The sequence below is a fragment of the Equus quagga genome, chromosome 7, assembly GCF_021613505.1.
Source record: "Equus quagga isolate Etosha38 chromosome 7, UCLA_HA_Equagga_1.0, whole genome shotgun sequence".
NCBI classification, from domain to species: Eukaryota; Metazoa; Chordata; class Mammalia; order Perissodactyla; family Equidae; genus Equus; species Equus quagga.
The window spans coordinates 100,760,081-100,781,103 of record NC_060273.1 but is presented as its reverse complement, the minus strand read 5'-3'; the positions used below and the strand labels follow the sequence as shown (position 1 = coordinate 100,781,103).

Below are 21,023 nucleotides of genomic sequence, written 5' to 3'. Positions count from 1 at the left end.
CAAATATAGGGCCTGGGAGACTCCAGAGAAAGAAACGCCAGTGGTTGCCTACCCAAACCACACCAACCGTATACTTACAATTCAGATGAATAAAGCTGGAAAACCAGCTGTGTTACAAACATGAATCATGGTTTACCTAGGGGAACCACAGCTCTTTTGTGAAATCCAGGATGCCTGTTGATAGAAACTTGGGCCTAGAGTCCTAAGACATTTTTCAAATAAAACATCACATTTTCCGTTTACATGGGTTCCTCCCAGACTCCTCAGTTTGAATTGCTATGCCCAGGTCAGCAGGCTATGGTGAAGTAATACAAAGACACCAGAGGCCCAGTATCATCAGGACTTGACGTTCCCATTGTTCACGATGAGTGTGTGCAGATGCAGCACATTCCTCTCACCTGGTCCTCCCTAAGCAGTAAGATGAATGCGTGTGAAAGGCGTGGCTGAGACCCAGCCCAGTGTGCTCAGGATAGATGATGCGTGCAGGCCCTGTACCTCCCCCTCGTTAGAACCATGGATTGATAACTCCTGAAATAAGATTATAGAGGCCTTAAAGCTTTAATAAAACTTCCAACTTAATCTTACAACCTAAAAATGCTACAGGATGAACCATACTAAAATAATGTGGTTCCAAGGAACCAAGGAAATTGTCATTCTTTTTGGCAAAGCCAGTGATTTTGACTGTTGATGTAATGACTTTTCCTAATGTGATTCAGCCCAACAAAAATTTACAGGGCTCCTGCCTCTCCCTGGTGGCCCGATCTATAGTATGGCTTTCTCAGAGACATTCATTCTTAACAGGTATCTGAGAAAACAACACTTCAAAGGAGGCAGCTCTGCTCCTTTCCTTCAGACGCTCTCGAAGAGCTGGACGGGGGAGGGGGGCTACCTTAATAGCCAAGTCACAGTGCTCGCTGGCCGTGGTGAGCTGCTCGATGTGCCTGTCCACCTCGGCCACCGACAGGCTGCAGCTGCTCTTCTTCCTGCAGCAGACGACATTCTCGAGCCCCGTCAGCACCCTCTGCAGCTCGGAGTTCAGGTCACTGCAGTTATCTGTGGGTGAAGGTGGACAAGATGGGTCAGGGAGGCAGGCAGGCAATGAACGCTCAACATGCGGCTTACCATGATGAACCCATCCAAGGAAAACGGAATGGCAATGAAGCTTGACATTTCAAAGTTTAGCGCCATGCAGCCTAATGTCACAGGCTGCCGGCACTGCTTCTGGGGCTGGGAGCCAATGTACAGTCTTCGTTAAGGAGTTTCAGACATTGGCCATTTTCTAGACAGCCACGCCACACTGAATTCTCCTGTCTCTACTAGAAGGCAGCCATATCTCGAGTTTCTTTAGTAAGAACAAAGCAGCGTCCCGGAAGCTGTTGGGACTTGTGAAGCCTTCCAGTCAACCTTCCTCCTCAGCCATTCAGACAAGCACTAGCTCTAGAAAGAGTTTCTGCAAAGAAGATCTCGTAACTTTACTAAACAAATGAAACAAAAAGCCCTGGAATGAGCAGAGACACCAGGTATTGTAAAAAACACAAACTGTGCAAATGACAGTCCTTGCCCTCAGTGAACTTACAATCAGGACTTTTTTCTGATATAACCAATTAACATGCTCCACCATTGCAGTCTCACCCACTTCTTCCATCAGGGCAAAAATAAGCTGTTCTAACAAATTCCATATTGTTCTCCATGTAAAAGTCTTGTAAGCAATTCTAAGAATTTGATTCTGACTTAAAAATCTGGGTTATTTTTAATGCTGGACACTCAGGGCCTGGTCAGGGAAGGAAAATTAATTATAATCTTAACGTGAACTAGACATATCTTAGAAGATAATTTTGTTGGGGAAAAAAAAATCCCCTTAAAGTCAAATACAAATATGTTAACCTATTTTGGATTCTATATATCAGTATACCATTTAATTCTTGTAGCAAGACAGGGGTTAACTACATGCAATCTCTCAAAGTACATCCTTCCCCAACATCCAGCCTGATTCCTGAACCAAAGAGACTCCTCTTCCCTTCTCATCACAGGTTCCATGCACTAAGATGGTCAATTGCTTTGGTGCTTACCTTTGGAAGATTTCAAGAAAACTCTTAGCACTATAGGAACAGGATTTCTCAGAATATTTTTGTCAACTTTTTTTTTTTTTTTTTTGGTGAGGAAGATTGGCTCTGAGCTAACATCTGTGCCAATCTTGTTTTTGCCCGAGGAAGACTGTCACTGAGCTAACATCTATGCCACTCTTCCTCTATTTTTTGTTCTTTTGTATGTGGGACACTGCCACGGCATGGCTTGATGAGTGGTGTGTAGGTCCATGTCTGGGATCCAAACCCTCAAATCCTGGGCTTCCAAAGGGGAGCACGCAAGCTTAACCATTATGCCACGGGGCCGGCCCCTGGTCAACCCTATTTGACTACCTATACCTGTATCAAGTTATCTAAATCTAGAGAGAAGAGAAGCCTGAGGCTTTCACTCCAACCAACGAACACAATTATTCCCCCTCCTCTCACACCCGTTATTGCCCCATCTCTCCCATTTCTGTGAATGGCACCGCCATCTATCCAGTTACTCAGGTTAACTCTCAGGCAACTTTGGTTTCTTTCTGCCTCATATCCTAAACCCAATCCATCTTATGAGTGCAACCTCCAAAACTTATACCCAAAGTGACCTCTTCTTACCATCTCCACTGATACCAGCCTTGGTCCAAGCCAGCATCACTTCTCAGCTGAACCACCTGAACAACCTCCTACCTCTACTCCCCATACTGTGGCCACAGTGAGCCTCGTAAGGACAAAGTCAGATCATGTTACTCCCCGAGCCCAAACCGTCAAACGGTTCCCCTTGGTTTAACTCAAGTCCAAACTCCTTACCAGAGTCAGTAAGACTCTGCATGATCAAGACTGATGATGTTCTCAACTCAGGCTGCACCATGGAACTCCCTGGGGAGCTTTTATAAAATACCAATGTCCAGGCCCCACCCAAAGCCAATTAAATCACAATCTTTGGGAGTGGAGCTTGGGCACTGGAAAATTTTTGTAAGTCCCTCAGATAATTCTAACGTGCAGTCAAGGTGAAAACCACTGATCTATCTGGTCCTTGCCTCATCTGTCTACCTTCCCCCTCATTCACAATACTCTGTTCACATTCCCGGCCTTCTCTCCATCCCTGGAACATGCCAATCTCCTGTTTGCCCAGGGCTTCCCTTTCTTTTGCTAAGACTGATTCCACTCAAATCTCTATTTACATCCAGCTCTCAGCTCAAACGCCACCTCCTCACCAAGCTCTTCCCTATCTAAAGCATGGGGTTCCATCTCCTCCCCCTGCTCAGTCCCCATCCCATTATCCTGTCGTCATGGCAATCATCACCCTCTGATCTGACTTATGTATCATCTTTCCTCTACTAAAGGGAAGCTCTAAGGGGACCTTGCTTTTCCTTATCATTTTATCTCCAACATCAAATAGTACAGGTAATCAAAAACTATTTTTTAAATGAGCAAATATAAACACCACATCATTATATATTAAGAGACAGCAAGACTAGAAACACAGACTCTGTCAACAGCAGCATGTTTTACATCAACTTTATGCTTTTTGTCCTTGTTATGGATCAGGCCCTGAACTGCTAACAATTGGGGGATGCTCTTCATGGCAGATGCCCACCATCAACTGAAGCCAAGGAGGTCCAGAGCCAGAGGCAGCATTCCTCAGCGACCACACACGCTGGTGGAACTGTCTCCAGAGCACACTGAATTCCAGGGAAATAACTGGAAGTTTCTCCAAATGATCACTGACTTTGAGGTGCAGGGTTTCCTGGTACCCTGAGCTGGAGTTAATATACACTCCTGAATTATTTGCCTTGTTAAGTGCTTATGAGTGGGATGAGGAAGAAAGATGCCTCTACTCAGCCATTCCATGTGGATTTCCCTAGCACAGCTCCACCTGACACAATGAGCACACTGGACATCTCTGCCGATGGGCAGACTGTATCCAGGCTGTATCCTGAGGATGTTAGGCTATAGGGAACAGGGGGAAGGTGTAGGGATCTGACCAGTATTTCTTTCTCATTCTTTAATCAAATAGTTGCTGAGCCCTGGCTCAGGCTAGAAGCAGGGTACAAAGATGAATACAAGACTCTCCTCAATTTCAAAAGGCTCACAGATGTCCACGGCAAGCCACAGTCCCTTCTCTCGGCTGTCCCTACCACCCTGGGGAAAGTCACTGTAGAGAAGATGATGCAAGCACGGGACAGGGAATCAGGAGGACTGAGGAGGGCACTGAAATTAATATACAGATGTAAACAGTCAAGGAAGATCTTCCCTTCAAACCAAGGAGGGCTATCAATGTGTCCCTTGGTCTTAGGAAGCCCAATGTGTGAAACAGGCTGAATGAACTCCACATACTCTCACTTATTAGTCACAGGGCTCTGTACAGTGGTTTTACACAAGCCCTAGTAGTGATCAGGTGACACTCAGCTGTCCTTTGTCATTGTTTCCTGTTTAGAGCCTCACAGGAGACAAGGTGGCCAGACTGGCAGGAGTGGGTATTCTGGATCCCCTTGTCTGAATGTCGTCAGATAGCAATCATCACTCACCACCATTCACTCCAGCATCAACGCTGCCTGATACAGGGAGGAATTATCTTTTAGTCTGTGGCATATTCTTCTAAATATAGGCTGAGGATAAATTCTTAATTCATTCCCTCGGCCTACCATGCCCTGCACAGTCTGGCCCCTGCCAGACACTGGAGCTTCAACACCAAAGGCTGAGGCAGTTGGAGTCTTTACAAAAGACAAGAGGTGTAAGTCAAGGGACCAGAGGTGCAAGATAAGCTCAGATAAGGGACCATGTGTTCCAGAAGGAAAAAAAGGTACCTCATTTACAGAACCACAATAAAATATCACCTCATTGGCTACTATATAAACAACAACAGAAAGTAGGTGTTGGTGAGGAAGCAGAGAAATTGAAATCCTTGTGCACTATTGACAGGAATGTAAAACAGTGCAACTGCTTTGGGAAACAGTATGGCAGTTCCTCAAAAACTGAAAATAGAACTACCATACGCTCCAGTAATGCCACTCCTAGGTACATATCCAAAAGAATTGAAAGGGCCTCACAGATCCTTCTACATCCATGTCCATGGCAGCTTTACTCACAATAGCCAAAAGGTGGGAATAATCCGAGTGTCCATCAATGGGTAAACGGATAAACAAAATGTGATATACATACAATGGAATATTATTCAGCCTTAAAAAGGAAGGAAATTCTGATATGCTACAACATGTGTGAACCTTGAGGACATTAAGCTAAGTGAAAAAAGCCAGTCACAAAAGGACAAATATTACATGATTCCACTTATACGAGGTATCCAGAGTAGACATATTCAATAGAGACAGAAAGAAGAACAGAGGTTACAGGGATGGGGAAGGGGACAATATTGTTTAACGGATGCAGAGTTTCTGTCTGGGAGGATGAGAGAGTTCTGGAAATGGACAGTGGTGATGGTTGCACCAACGCACACTTGTCATGGAACTCCAGTATGAAGGGTGACACAGGCAGACCCACTGCACAGCTGTGCTCTGCTTTATGTAGGAAAGGTAATGGCTTGACTCCCTGTCCGTGAGACAAAGAGGAGGCCCTTTAAATCAAATACATAGTCTTCTACCAGAGGTTATTCATATATTTCCAAAAAAGAATTTGAGGTAGCCTATAGCAAACAACCACAACTAAGAGAAGACCAGTGATTGGGACCAGGGAAAGGGTGAGGAAGCAAACAGAAGCTAACAGCTGACTCTTCTACTTAGCCCTGAGCTTCCCGGCAACCACAGCAAAAATAAATTATCTCCTGTCAGAAAGGAGAAAGCAATCCAGTTTCACACGGGAAACAATGTCTTTTTAGCAATGGATGCTAAAAGAATTTAGGTACTCAGGACTTCACATGTGGTACGAAGTGATGTGATTGCCAGTCTCCTCAGCCGCAGTTTCACACATATGCAGATTTCATATGGTTCCGTCTTATACGAACCTTCAATTAAAATTAAGCTGTAGACCATTAAAGTACAATGTAAAGGGAATTCTGGGAGGGACTAAGCTCACACAATCTTGGCATCCAGACTTCGAGTTGTCTAATTTGATGTAAAGATGAAAGAATAAATGGAATGGACATCTCCCTTCGACCAGAGGATGCAAACTAGCCACCTAGAGCCAAAGCTGTGTTTTGTGTGGATGGCAGGATTTGGTATCTGGCACAACCATTTTTTTTTTTTCCTAGAACAGTTTTTGAATTAATTGTCAACATTTAGAAATCATTAGAATTTATGGCTATTCTTGTAAAATTGGAAGGTCTGGTAATACTGGGCCCAGCTCCTCACGTGACAACCATCTGCAGAACGGCCAGCAGCTGCCCCTTTGGACTTGGCATGGCCACAGGCTCCCCTGCTATGCCCGCTTCCCTCACAGCCTCTGTCAGAGCCTGCAGCTCCTGCCTTTGCTGTCGTTTCTAAACGTAACTTATCCCAGTCAGACTTCTGACAGGAGCCAGAGAAAAGGCAGCTCAGCTTGTAGTCTTCTAACAAGAGCCCAGAGCCTTAGGTTTCTATGTTGCTGTTGGAAGGAAGAACCAAGTACTTGGGAAGTCTGGAAAGAAGGTAAGAGGACATTCACAGCTGTGAAAAGTAAGCCTAAGCAGCATTCTTGCTCGGTTAAACACACACTGATGGCAAAGCTGGTTTTCTTCTTTCTCCCTCAGGATCAACTACACCTACCCCCGGAGTTGCACACAATAAACTAGACCAGAGTTGGTTCATTCTGAATCAAGTGTTAAAGGCTGCCTGGTTTTTTTTTGTTTTGAACCCCCTGTAAAATCCCTAATTCAAATAAAAATACAGGTAAATGGGCTAGATGTTGGAACACTCTCCTGGTCCACCTGATTCTGGGCAGCACACTTTTTTTTCTTAAAGATTGGCACCTGAGCTAACATCTGTTGCCAATCTTCTTTTCTTTTTCCCTTCTCCTCCTCCCCAAAGGCTCCCAGTGCATAGTTGTATATTCCAGTTGTAGCTCCTTCTGGTTGTGCTATGTGGGACACCACCTCAGCATGGCCTGATGAGCAATGCCATGTCTGCACCCAGGATCAGAACTGGCGAAACCCTGGGCCGCCAAAGAGGGGTGCGTGAACTTAACCACTTGGCCATGGGGCTGGCCCTCTCTGAGCAGCACACTTTTTCCTGAATGAATCTGCTCCAAAATATGGTCCCAGCTTCACAACGTTCATACTCCTGGGGCTCAGTGTTCACTTCACACTTAATGGTTATGTATCTGTCTGGTTTGGAAGCCCCAAGTTTTCTTCTTCATAATGGCTCTTCTTTGAACTTTGCTTTGCAATCTTCCTTTTCAGGAAGCCTTCCCTGATTACCTACAGTCTCAAATTTCCTTCTCTCTTTGAGGCAGTGCATTCAAGGTAAGTACTTGTTAACCACATGCTGACCCTGCTAAGCCCAGCTCTGCAGAGTGGTGACTGTTCATTCATCTTCGTGTTCCCAGACACTCACAGTGCTGAGCGTGGAGTAGTGCTTGGTAAAGACCTCATGAGTTGAATGTACAAAGGAAAGGAAAAACCTTTTTTATAAGCCAACTTTTAAATTATCAAGTTTTGGTTAACCTGCTCATTGATCAAGTATCATCAAATCTAAGACATATCACGGGGCATACCACAGCCTGCTCGAAAGTCAGAAAGCCCTCAAATAAGGTAGATTCCCAAGATGGAAGCACCCACTGAAATTAGAGATGTTGCCCACCGCGAATTTTCACCAGTCTGAGAAACAGAAGCACTGTAGGCCTGCTGTGAACTCTCCCCTAACGCTGCACCCGTGTGGGGAACAGCAGGTCAGGCCATAACCACAACCCTCATGACCTTCCACGGGCCCACACAGCCCCCCACCTCCGTTCTGCCTGGGCACATGTCATGCCTTGTAAAGCAATTCAAGTGGAGGAAAGAGCTACCATTCTTTCAGCATCAATACAGACATTCTGCTAAGAAGCACGATGTGACAGATATCCTAGGGATGTCGCAGATCAGATCCTGTTGTGGCTCTAAGGCCAAACCCAGGAGGGCTGTTGTTTTTTTCCCCCCGCAGTGCCCTCCATGGTGCATGCAGCAAGACCCTCCCTTATTCTTCCAGGAAGGAATAAGTAAAACCAGAACAAAACAACATAGAAAATGACAGAACAAGATACAGTCACGTGCCATATAACAACGTTTTTGTCAACAATGGACTGCATATACGATGGTGGTCCCATAAGATTAGTACCATGTAGCCTAGGTGCGTCGTAGGCTATGCCATCTATGTTTGTGTCAGCACACTCTATGATGTTCACACAGTGATGAAATCACCTAACCTTGCATTTCTCAGAACGTATCCTTGTCGTTAAGTGACACATGACTCTAGTTGACTTCCAGGTCTGGGTGCCAAGGAGAAGACCAAAGGGTCTGGGAAGAAAGGAGTAAGAGAGTATCCATGGAGGTGACACCCCCGCGTAAACATACACAGTGCCTGTGTCACCCGAAGATGAGAGGATTTATAAGAACGATGTTCTTATATATATATGTTATGTAAATATATTTACGCTCATATACTTAGGGTGAAGCATCATGATGTCTGCAACTTACTTTCAAATGGCTCAGAAAAAAAAAATTTTGGAAGCAGGAGAGGGAAGAAAATCAAACGTGGCAAAATGTGGACAATTGGTGAATCTAGGCAATAAGATTAGGGGAGTTCTTTTTATTTTAAAAGTAAGTTTCAAGTTTTTCAAAATAAAAAGTTGAGGGGAAAACAAATACCTCAACATTCAAGACAAGGACATCTGACATAGCACAGACACAGTGACATTGAGCTTTAACGTGGGAACCACTGTGGGGGTCGATTTCTCAATGCAGCTATGAGAACAGGAAGGTTCTCCTGAAAGTGTCACTGCCACGCCCAAATGACCCTTGAGAACACGGCCCAAGTCACGGGGACAGGGCCAAGGAGACCCAGCCGCCAGCCACCACCTCACTGGGGCCTGGGGTCTGACTTCACCGGGAAGGAAGTCCCTCTTCCGTGTTTGTTTTCCCAAAGAAAACAAAGCTGCATTTTCAGGACTTCTATTTTAGCTAAGTCTCACCAGCCTGAGATTCGTGTTCACTTTTGCTGTTGTCCCTTGGCGGTTTTGACATAGTTGGTTTCTCTACAACAGTAATCTTGGACTTAAATATGGTGAAGGCATAAGAAAGGTAACCTAACATCAACTTTGCACCCCAGCTGCCTTGAGGCCCCTCCAGGACCCTTCCTTCTAAGCTGCCACAGTGCCCCCACAGAATTCCCTGCCACCCACCCCAGCCCTGTGGTATCAAAGTTCTGGCAGTGGCTTCTAGAGAACAAGGCTCCAATAACACCTGTGTGAGAAAAGTTCAAGTTCATATACAATCATTTTGCTTATTTGACTACTCATCACCTGAATTGGCACAGCTTTAAGAATAAGAGAATACCCAGCGTTGCAGAAGACGTGAGGAAATCTTTGGGGTCAAGAGGGGGCACAATTTGGCAATACCTATGAAAAGCCTTAAAGGTCATTTTGTAGCTGCACCTCTGAGAAATTATGCTGAAGAAATAGTTAGAGGCGCATTTAGAGGATAAACTTCAGCCCCCTCACTGCACCTCCAATGCGCTCTGCCATCGGCCCTGCCCAGCTCTCGGGCCTCACCTCTGTCTACTCTCCGTGAAGCTCACTAACCTCCAGGCCGAATGGGCCTTTCTCAGAGCCTGGATCACCCATCTCAGCCCAAGAGCCCCTCTGGAGAGCAAACAGTGCCAGCACACAGTAGGCCATCAGTACCAGTTCCAAACCCCATGGCTCCGATGTAGTAGGGGTGGGAGAATTTCCAAAGCCACCAGGACAAGGGGGAATATGTACTTCTGGCATCCAAATGTGGTCCTGGCACCTTTTCTCACAGGAACAATGTTCACCATGATGGTTGGGGTTGTGGGAACACTAGTGAGGTCTGATATTTTATTTCCATTACAGGTGAAACGAGCTTTCAGAGGCCTGTCTCAGAAGCTAACACTCCTTCATAATGCTGGTTTTTTTTTTTAAAGATTGGCACCTGAGCTAACAAGTGTTGCCAATCTTTTTTTAAATTAAATTTAATTTTTTTCTGCTTTTTCTCCCTAAATCCCCCCAGTACATAGTTGTATATTTTTTAGTTGTGGGTCCTTCTGGTTGTGCTATGTAGGATGCCGCCTCAGCATGGCTTGATGAGCGGTGGCATGTCTGTACCCAGGATCTGAACTAGCAAAACCCTGGGCTGCCTAAGTGGGGCGCATGAACTTAACCACTTGACCACAGGGCCGGCCCATAATGCTGGTTTTTAAGGAAAAATATGTTAAAAGTTTCAAGCAACCAAAAAACGATCCAACCTGAGGAGACACAGTCTGTTTGGAAAACAAAGACCGCTTGTATTAGAAAAGGAGTTCATGAATCCCAACAATTATGCGAGCTCATCTTGAACAAATGTGGTAGATCAGTGCCTTTCCATTTCTGTCTTATACCCCAAGTCTCTTTTGGGGACTGAAAAATTCCTGAGTAGTAGAATTTGATGGAAATATTCCAAAGTAACATGAAGTGAAGCGGAACACTGACCTTTCCTACTCTCAAGCTTGTCTACTCTTTAAGGAAAGTTCCAGAATAATTTTAGGTGGTCTCCTCAGTCACTCAGCCCTGCGAACATGTGTCGACAGGTCTTGTTTGACCAGGCTCAGATCCTTGGGAGAAAGCACACAGTCACGTCGGAGAGCCCGCTGGTGAGTCAATGTTCGAAACATCTGTCTTCCCCGGGCTTGGTTCTCAAGGATGACCAACAGGGTGAATCTCTTGGAAATTCAGTTGCCCAGTTAAAGTAAAGAGAAGGAAAAAAAGGCAACACAGGGCTCAGCCTGTTCCATCGACTAGCCAAGGAGCTATTTTCAGTCTCGTCTAACCTTTCCAACCTGGGGACTGGTTTCTCCAAGTTTTAGAATCAGGTTGCAAAGAACCTGATTCTCTTTGAAAATTCTTTGCTGGAGGATAACTGAGTACCTGGCCACCTCGCTCCTAATCAGAAGTGAGCTTTCTCGGCCAGGCTTGCCTTGCCCTTGTAAACGCTTCTCTCCAAGTCTGCAGAAATCGTTCTCGGAGGAGACAGGCTGCCTTTCCTCCCCTCGACCTCTCTTCTCCCCACGGGGAGTGGCTACTTGACACTTTGGAACATTTTTCCTGAAGCCGTTAAGCCTCCTCGGCCAGTAAGCCAGGAAAATCTGGCTTTAACCTTAAACATATTTCACAGTCACAGCCGTGCCAAAGAGCCAGGTTTCATCTGCAAATTCTTCCTTGGTTGTCCTCCAAAACCTACTCATAAGGAGGAGATCTCTATCTAAATGCTCACACCAGCCAGCGAGGTATCATATGCCTCCTTTCATCCCTAAGGGGGTAGTAGTTTAGCATCGCTAAATTCCAGAAAAATAAGAATTTCTCACCTAAAACCAGAAGAGATCTCAAAATATGGGAGCAGAACCCATCACAGGCTGTGCAAAGGTCCACTGGATCCGGGATTTTGTTTGTTTTACAAACAATTGCTCCAGATGAGCTTTGCTGTTCCACTAACAGAGTTGGGAAACAGCCCGCTAGGGAGGGCACCACACATGTGCTGACACGCATGGGGCAATAAGCCCATGTGCACACATCTGTGCTCTGCTCTACTGCAACACCCAGAATCATCTGGTCTAAGAGTGTGGCTTCTAAGACGGAGCTCTGCAAAATCTTGAACAGCAAACATTGCTATTAAGCCAGGTGCCACGATGCACAACTGCTCCCATCAGCACTCGAGACTTCAAGGGACTGCAGTAAGCGTAGCACACCAACCACAGGCACGTTTCACTGTTTAAGCAGAGGCGTGTAAAAGCAAAGCCACCTACAGAAACATGGGCAGCAACAACAAAAACCACTGCTTAGCTGTACAACCTTGGACAAGTGACTTACCCTCTCTGAACTCTGTTATCCCACTTTTACAGATGGGAAATTTACAGGGCCTCCTTCAAGCTGAGGATTAAACATGAGGATGCACGTAAATGCTCGACACAAGGTAAAGCGAGCAAAGCATGTCAGCTATTACAGCCAGCTTCTCTTTTAACTAGAACTCTTTGCCAAACAAAAACCCCAAGCCATGATTCCTACCTTCTTTTTGTCCATTTAATTACCTTTATTTTCCAAACAACTCTGTGACCAGGTTTGAACAAATGTAAGGCAATTTATTTTAAGATGCAAGGTGACATTGCTGGGACCTCTCTCCTTTATGACTGTTTAGGTAAGTCAAGGCACTTCCGAAATTGCTTGTTTACTCCTTCAGACCCTGAGGACAGCACCTGGGAGCCAGGCTGACTGAAGGGGCAGCCTGGCTTTGATGGGTGGGGTTTGAAAACAAAAGAAAAGTGCTTTTGATGAAGGGAAGAGGTAGGACTTACTCCTGTTATCTTAGGCGGAGATCAGCAAATACACTGCGGCACACTCTGCATATAAAATTCAGCTTAAGAAAACGTCTGGGTTGCTAATGCAGGTTTGCAAATACAGTGACCATCCTGAAATGGCTGCTTTTTAATGATTTCCTATAATGGTGTTTATACATGGAAGCTTTTTCCCTATTGAAGCAATTTAATTGGAAAATGACCAAAGAGTTCGAAGAGGCGGATGTCCAGTTCTGACGTGCACACACACAGGGACTGCTCTCGGCTGCAGCCTGGATGAGCCCCTCCTCCTTGCTGTCCCCGTGCCCGCCCTCCTCCGGGACCTAGCAGGTGTGGGCCCTGTGGGCACTCTTCGTCTGCCCCCTGCTCTTTGCTTGCATTGCTCCCACTTGTCCCTCAGCCTTCTGCTTAGATGTGACTTCTGGGGTGTGTTCTTTGATGCTCCCACTTGAGGGTGTCACTAGGGGCCCCTGTCCACCTCCTCTCGTGGTCCTTACCCAACTGTTAGTCATTCCCTGTTTACTTGTCCGCATCCTCCAAAGAACTGAGAGCTCCAAGATGATGTTCACTGCTACTCAGATATTTGGGGGCCTCCTATGTGCGGGCACTGTGATGTCGGTAAACAGGACAGCTGGAGTCCCTGCCCGCATGGAGCTGCATTCTAGCGTGAGAGACTGATAAAGACTGGGATACACAAGGGAATAAACGCCAGCACATGGTGTCGTCAGGGTGCGCTAAGGTCTGTGAAGAGAAATGCAGCAGGGGAGGGAAGAGAGTGCCTGCGAGGGCGAGAGGGAGTGAGCGCTGTAGGTCCCCCGGAGGGGTCAGGGAAGGCCTCTGCCGAGAAGGCAGCTGCCCAGGTGCAGGAGAAAGCACAGGTGGATTTCAGGAAGGAGCACACCAGGCAGAGGAGCAGCGAGTGCAGGGACCCTGAGGTAAGAGAAGCTGGTAAGGTCTGAGGGACAGCGAGGAAGCCAGTGTGGTCAGAGCTGGAAGAAAACAGGCCTAGGTGAGGAGGATGAGGTGGGGGATGCCCAGGGTCTGTGGGGCCCTGCAGGCCCTGGCAAGGAGTCGGGACGTCACTTGAGCTTTGAGGGACTTCAGTGTGGAGGACAGCCTCACGGCAGATCCCCAGTGTCTCATATCCCTAGTCCCTAGCAGAGACCCCAGGGAGTTTGCTGAAGAAATGAATAGAGGCCTCCTACGGTGGGCAGGGAACATGGACAGGCATTGGGCAGACGGGGTCCCTTCCCTCCAGGAGCTCAGTCTTGTCGGGAAAGATGCCACCACTGGTTATAATGAATATATATTTTTAAGGAGGGAAAGGATGGAAAGAAATGATTTGAGATTAATGATTCAGGAAAAAGAAGTCAGCTCATAGAGCAGACAGGCGGACACCAGCTCCTGGCTGGGTAGCCTGAGCCACAGATGCTCTCTCATGTCAGAAGCCCCAAGAAGTCCCACAGCAAAGACACGCAGCCGATTTAAGTGGGTTTATCCCTCCATTTCCCAACCTTATTTGGTTAAGAAACTTTGTTGGAATGTGAGTCACTTATTTAATTTCATAAAATACGATTTCAGAGAAATGAATGGAGGGATCAGTGTAGGAATGACTCTTTGCAATGATCGGGAACTTCTTGGCGGCTTGCACTTGTCTGACTGCTGAAGGCTGGAAGACAGAGTCCAGAAGCTTGGGGCCGCTAGGGTTAGAGGTGATGATGCTGGTATAACTTAGTACGAAGGACTTGGGCCCACAGTGGGCTGGTTGCAGGGGGATGTGTGTGCTGTGACTTAAAGCCCAGGGTCTGGGTTCAGGTTAGTTTGAAGGAGACAGTTTCAGCCTGAAGCCAAGGTCCCTGGGGAGGCATCCCCACTTCTCAACCCATTTGGTCTTAGCTAAATTGGCCATTATTTGGCCTTAGCAGCAATTCATCCTGCTGACCGCTTCTTCCTTATCAGAGCCTTCTCGACCCCACTGGCTTTCCAGACACCATCTCCCCATTTCCTTCCTACAGCTTTGGCTGATTGGCGGGTTATTCATTCCAACAAGTACCTCTGAACACATACTATGTGCCAGGGCCTGTGGTGGGCTCTAGAGGTCTACTAGCAGATAAAACAAACATGCTTCTGCCCTGTGGAGTTTAGTGGGAGAGTCAGTCAAGCAAAGAAATCACTTAAAATTTCAATGTGACATGAGCAAGAAACAAATGGAGCAGGACAGAGTCAGTATAGGGACTTGCACAGACTGGTGCTCACGAAATGCTTTCGGAGGAGGTGCATTTAAATGGAGACAGAAATGATGAGAGGCACATCTCTGCCAGGAGCTCCTGCTGAGTCTCCTCATCAGCTGGTGGCCCCCAAGGCTTAGTCTCTAGCTCTCTGCACTTCTCACTGCATGCATCGACTTCCCCAGCTTCAGTAACTATGTGCAAACAACTGATGTCTTCCAGCTGCTTTTCTTCAGCCCAGACCTCTCTTGGCTTCTTATGTTTATGTACCACCTTCCCAGGCACCACCACCGGGATATCTCTAGCCGCCTCAAATTTATGCCCAAACAAAACACATGATCTCCAGCCCATCCCACCCTCTCTTGAAGCAAAACAAAACAAAATTCAAAGTAATACCATCCCATATTGGTAACTGGCCCCACGGTCCCAAAGAAATTTTAAGTTCTATGAAAATTGCACTACATTTACTCATCTTTCTCCTGGTTCTTCTTCCATCTCTTCCCTACATGTGGACATTTCCTAAGATATGGTGCTCCTCCCTCTTCTGACTCCGCACCCTTTCAACCATCGGGATCTCCTTACTTCATAACTTCAAAGCCTTTATCCTCAACCTCAATCTCTCCAAAAATCCAGTAAGGCATCTCTGAGTAGACCAGTTGTTTTGCAACATTTTGACAGCAACCCACAGTTGGAACGTTTCATTTGGCAACTTACCACATAGACACATGCAACAAATAAATTTCGTGAAACAATACTGTCATTCTATTTTTTTCCTATTTGATTTCACTTAAAAAATATTTCATGTTTCACATAATTTCAAAATCCACTAATGGGTCATGACCTGCAGTTTTAAACACACCATCTCAATACACTATATCAACTATTTTCACATGGACATTTCTCTACAACCTCAAACATAATATATCTATTTCCCAACTCATTTCTCAACCAAACTTCCTTACTAAGGAATATGATTATTCTTTTAGTCACTCAGGATCAACATGTTAGAGTCATTTTGGATTCCTCCTTACCCAACAGTTGCTAAAACTTATTGGTTCTTCCACCGCAATGTGTCACCACCCATTCCATCCTTTCCATTCCCACCATCATAGTTCAGATTTTACTATTACTTGGAACACTGCGATAACCTTTTTAACTGGCTCCCCGTTTCCAGAATTTTCAAATGGAGGTGCCATATGTTTGAATCACAAACATCAGGGCTGAAAACTGATTCAGCTTTTCAGTTCCATTTTGACCAACAAAGTAGTATGTAAGGGACTGAAATGGATGTGCCTTCATCTACTCATCAAAGTCCTTGACTAATTAAATTTTACTTCAGGCTGCCTCATGTTTCTAAAATTCCCATTACAATCCAGAAACCAAACCATACTTCGTGGTAACGGCAGGCAGACTCACCCATGTCAGCAGTGACCATGGTGGACTGGTTTTCAGGGATGGAGACAGAGGTCTGGTCTTGGTCCATGCTTCGAGAGTCCTCGTTGACCTCGTGTTGACTCTGGCTGAGTTCTGATCGCAGTTCTGAGTACTCATCTTCCTCTCTGAGAAAAAAGGAGAATCAGCCACCACAGACAGAGATGTAAGACAAATCCCCAGAGAATACGTCTTTTATGGAAAAGAAAAAGACAGTCAGAGAGAAAACAGACAGATCTCCCCTGCCAGGCCACACAGACCAGGATTTCTTTCAGGCCAAACAGAAGGTCACATTTATGGTTAGTGTATGAAACTGCAAGGTTGCTTTTGTGTCCACATACATAGCCATAGACCAAACAAGATTCATCTATCAGCCTACCAGAAGCTTTACCCCTTCAAAGATTTCCTGAAGAAATCAGATTTCTTCACTCCCTCAAATTCCGAGGTGAAAAAGAACTAAGACTACGAGCACTGAGGTTCCAGTGAGCACAGTAATCAAGAGTCTGGTGAACAGGAATGGCAGTCTCATCACCTGGACGGTCCCACTGGTGGGCCTTCCTCCTGGAAGAGGACATCAGGAGGTGTTTGGCTGGAGCTACTAGAAAACCAGCACCTCACCTGTGCAGATCAAAATGGATGCTTTGAAAGGTATATGGATGAGCATGTCTAAAAAATGCCACATTTACTTTCCCCAAAGAAAGTAGGCAGAGTTAGGGAATAGGAAAACAGGATGGAATGAGGAGAAAAAAGGAAACAGTGAACGAGAGAATACCACTCAATGGTGTATTTCCTTCGATTTGCATTTGCTAAGAGGAAGACAAGATTTAAATGCAGCCATATTTCATCTGCACGAGCACACCCACCCCTTCTCAGCCCTTCATGGATCCCTCAAGCTTTGGTCTCTGAATTAGCTATGGGCAGGCTAAGAAAACTTAAACCTGTTGTATGTATTTCAAAGCACACACCTTACCCTCTCCCCACATCACCATCATCTCTATGCAAACACTGGACACTGGCACGGAGAGAGAAAAATTAACCTTCTTTGAAGCATTTATTTTGCAAGTGAGCCAGAAGAGAAAACTGTCAGGGGATTTAATTATGAGGTTGGAAAGCCCGTAGATGTCTGCTCAGCCCCAGGGGAGGACGTCTGTGAGGAAAGCTAGGAAGACAAGAAATCCTCTCAGCTTGGCATTCACTTTACGTTTGTGGACAACCGGGGGTAGGGGGGGAAGGTCAACAGTCTTGGGTTTACCACCAAGACTACCAGACTACCTGAAACCAAGACAGTGAGTGGCGATCCTGGAACTTGGGGAAGAGGAAACTGCCACTGTAAACAGTGGAAACAGATCTATAAATTAGAGAAATGTGACGAACCCTCCAGAGTTCTTGGTTCTCTCAAGAAATCAACATCCTCCCAGGGAAGGGATTCAGCTGAGCCCCTGAGGCCACCCAGAGATCTGGGAAGACTTTAAACAGATATAAAGCCCCCAGACATGCAAAATATGAATCAGAATGGGAGTGGTAAAGGGAAAAAATATAGGTTAATATTCTATGAATAAGTTAATTATGAGATATCTGCAAAGCCGACAATAATTAGGTTTAGGAAAGAAAATAATGAAAAAGTACTCTTCAGAATTGCCCTTTTGGTCTAGAGGGTAATTGTGCCCTCATACATCAGTTCTCCTTTCAATCAGCACTTTACAATTTCGATTTTAGTTACTGGGAGATTTTGTGTATGATGAATAAATTACCTTTATTGCATGGCCCATGTAATCAGCTTCAGCTTGGCTGAGACTGTTGTGCAGACTAGAAAGCTAGATAAATGCTGCTGCTGTATCTGTGGCATAAATGGCATTTGCAGAATCTTTAACAGCCACCTCCTGGCTTGGCAGGTTCCAAAACAGGGTGCTTGCCAAATCTCCCGCTTTTTAATTATTAGGGATTATTATGATCAACTTTATAAAGGAGTGTATAGGGAAGGGGTGGGAGAGGGAAGCTGTGGATTGCAGGAAACAGTCCTTGCTGAGATCAGAGCACAGTCTGAAGGACAATTACGCCACACTAGAAAGGTCATCTTAGGCAGAAGGCTTTCAGTGCCATGAAATGCAAACTAAGGATCCCCATTCAATGTATTTGAGCACCAAAACAAGGTTAGAAAAGCAAAGATCAGATGGGTGCTGTCTTCCAGGAGACAAATATGTTCACAACTAATTCCAATCTAAGAAGGAGGCTGTGGGTGGACATGGGAGGAGCATCTGGGGCTGCAGGTGGGGAGGGACCAGGGGAGACCTTCTGGACGGAGCAGCACTCAAGATGAGTCTCAAGGCAAGTAGATTTTAGGTCATGAGGGTGGAAGGGCATAGGCAAAGGCTCAGAGGAGCCTGTGGACATGAACATGTGGAGCTTGGAGAAGATTCATCTATCAGCCTACCAGAAGAATAAGTGGCTTGGTATAACTGAAACCAAAACGTGGTGCATGATGGAAACATGAATCTGGAGAGGCACTCGGGCCATGTGTGGAGTGGGCGATTTTGATCAAAAGGAGAATTTATTGTATTGAAGGAGGCAAATAATTAGGGTTAGATGGTAGAAATAAAGATAAAATATGTGGAGTCTAGGAATTCAGGGGAAGAAGTAAATATTGCCGAGATCTTATATAGAAACAGATAAAATAGGCAGGAGGGAGGTGCGGAGGGTCTGTATCCTTGACCCCACAGGGATGGCTGAGCTGAGCACTCATGATCCCTGGCTAAGGTTCCTCCTTCTGGAACTCATAATGAGTATTATAGTACAAAAGAACACATGCAAACAGAGTAAATGGTAATTAGAGGTGGAAAACAACCTGTGAGAAGATCAGGCAGGGTTTTGTGTCACAAAGAAGGAGGTATAGAAAGATTAAATGGAGGCTAAATATTAGAAAATTTGTTTCTAATATTTTTGCCACTGACTCTGGTAAAAAAATCATGGAGTTGCATATCCTTATCATCTCCAGAACATCATTATCAGCATTATTCCCGAGTGGCGGTTGGAATCTGGGACACTGGGAAATGACAAAAGCCAATTCTCTCAGGGCCCTTTGTAAATTGACAGTCAATCTGGGATCGTGGCATACATGGAAGACTGATGCTTGGGAGTTTTCTCTTTCTACTGTATTATTCAGGAGCATTGGTCCATCAGGAGCAATGGAACAAGAAGTCAAAAACACCCTACCAGTCTAAGGCAGTTTTACAAAGGCAAGAATTTGAGGTGTGTTTTCAAGACCTCTCTAAGCAGCAGTGAGTCAGTAGCTGGTAAAAGTGTCTGGCTAACGACCGACACAGCATCAGCATCTCAAAGTGATTTTTCTGTTTGCTTCCTTCTGTTGTGCACATGGTAACTCTTGGAAGTGATAACTTATGTCCTTGGGGAAAAAAATACCGCCTTAAAGAACATGAACTGCTAATGCTGGTGATGAAATGAAGAAAATGTGAAAAGGTCCAAGAAGCGACCATTTTAAGCCAAAAAAATCAGAAGCTTTGATAAACTGATAAATTTTGGTAATTATATGCTTTGTGGTAGTTTTGTAATTATGGGATTACAAAGTTCTCAGGTGTTTCTCTTTGGAACATAAAGGATCATCTCACAGGATTCTAACGTACATTATTTCATTCACTTAGAAGCATTTGTGAAGTGCTGTTTAGAGTTGCAAAGATTAATGCTTGCTGCTAGCTTAAACAACAAAATAAAACAAAAACGCTCCTAGGGAGGCAGGCATTCGATTGTATCCACACCTACGTGATGAGCAGTGGCAGAAAAGTCACAGACTGGAAGGGTCTTACAGACCATCTAAGCAGGATCAATATACTTTTATTTTACAAATAAGACAACTGAAGCTTCAGGAGGCTAAGCAACTTACCCAAGATCATGCATCTAGCTAGCAGCACAGCCTCATTCCTAAATTGAGCACCGACGAAACAAGAATCTAATATGGTGGCCTAAAGAAAAGATTTTCTTTTGCTGTTGCTTATTTTTAAAGATTCCTTCTCATTACTGGCTAGGGGTGAAATGATCTAATCAGAAAAAGGGAAAACTCAATGAAAGTATAATCCTTATCACGCTTTCCAGACCTCAAGGTAAAGTACTCTGGAATCAGCAGCATTTGATAAAAATATTACTGCCTTTGAATCCCCATATCTATTGTATTTTGGGGTGCACCTTCATGCCTTGTAACTGGATTGGAGTGATTTGTGAACAAGACCCAGATGGACATCTGCCTCCCTTGGCAACTATCAGTCAACTATGTCTAGCTAACCCAGTCTACCCGACTTAGTGGTTCTTTGTTGAACCACATTCTGTCTTTCTTACAATTAAAGGCAGTCTTGCCCCTAAATGGCCATCATTCTTTGAAAGAACAGAGATTTTCGAGATGCAAGGAGGAAATGTATTCCTTTCAGTTCTCTTAGAAAATCTATAGCAGGAAATGAGTGATGAGTAAAGTCCTGGTTCTTCCTTCAATTCTACCTCTTATTTTTCCATATAGCACAAAGGAAGATCGGACATCTCTGAATATTTTGGTGAATAACTGAACAATGGGATTTTGAAATGCTCTCCTATGTATATGATAATCCAACCTTGTCATCAATGAGTACCAGTTTTAACAAGATCTGATATAGGATCCATATTCAAGGACTTCTAAATAGTGAACAAGGGTTTAATATATACCACACAAGAAGACAGGGAGAAAGAAAGCTACCATATCTTTGAGTTTTACTTTTATTTCATCATATTTTACTTTTTAGGCCAGAAATTAATCAAAACTACATGTTTTGCTGGGAGATAAAGAGGTTTTGGTTACA

General features: G+C 45.0%; 1 protein-coding gene across 5 annotated transcripts in view; it reads right to left on the bottom strand.

Moving 5' to 3' along the window:
- The window catches only part of MCC (MCC regulator of WNT signaling pathway), a 411,658-nt gene that overhangs the window by 73,994 nt on the left and 316,641 nt on the right, over window positions 1–21,023 (bottom strand). For all 5 annotated transcript variants that reach the window (XM_046665743.1, XM_046665741.1, XM_046665742.1 and 2 more), the window contains 2 exons: window positions 16,174–16,316; window positions 890–1,053 (listed from right to left, as the gene is read on the bottom strand). In XM_046665743.1, coding sequence (XP_046521699.1) covers window positions 890–1,053; window positions 16,174–16,316 — 307 coding nt within the window. The remainder of the gene's footprint in view (window positions 1–889; window positions 1,054–16,173; window positions 16,317–21,023) is intronic.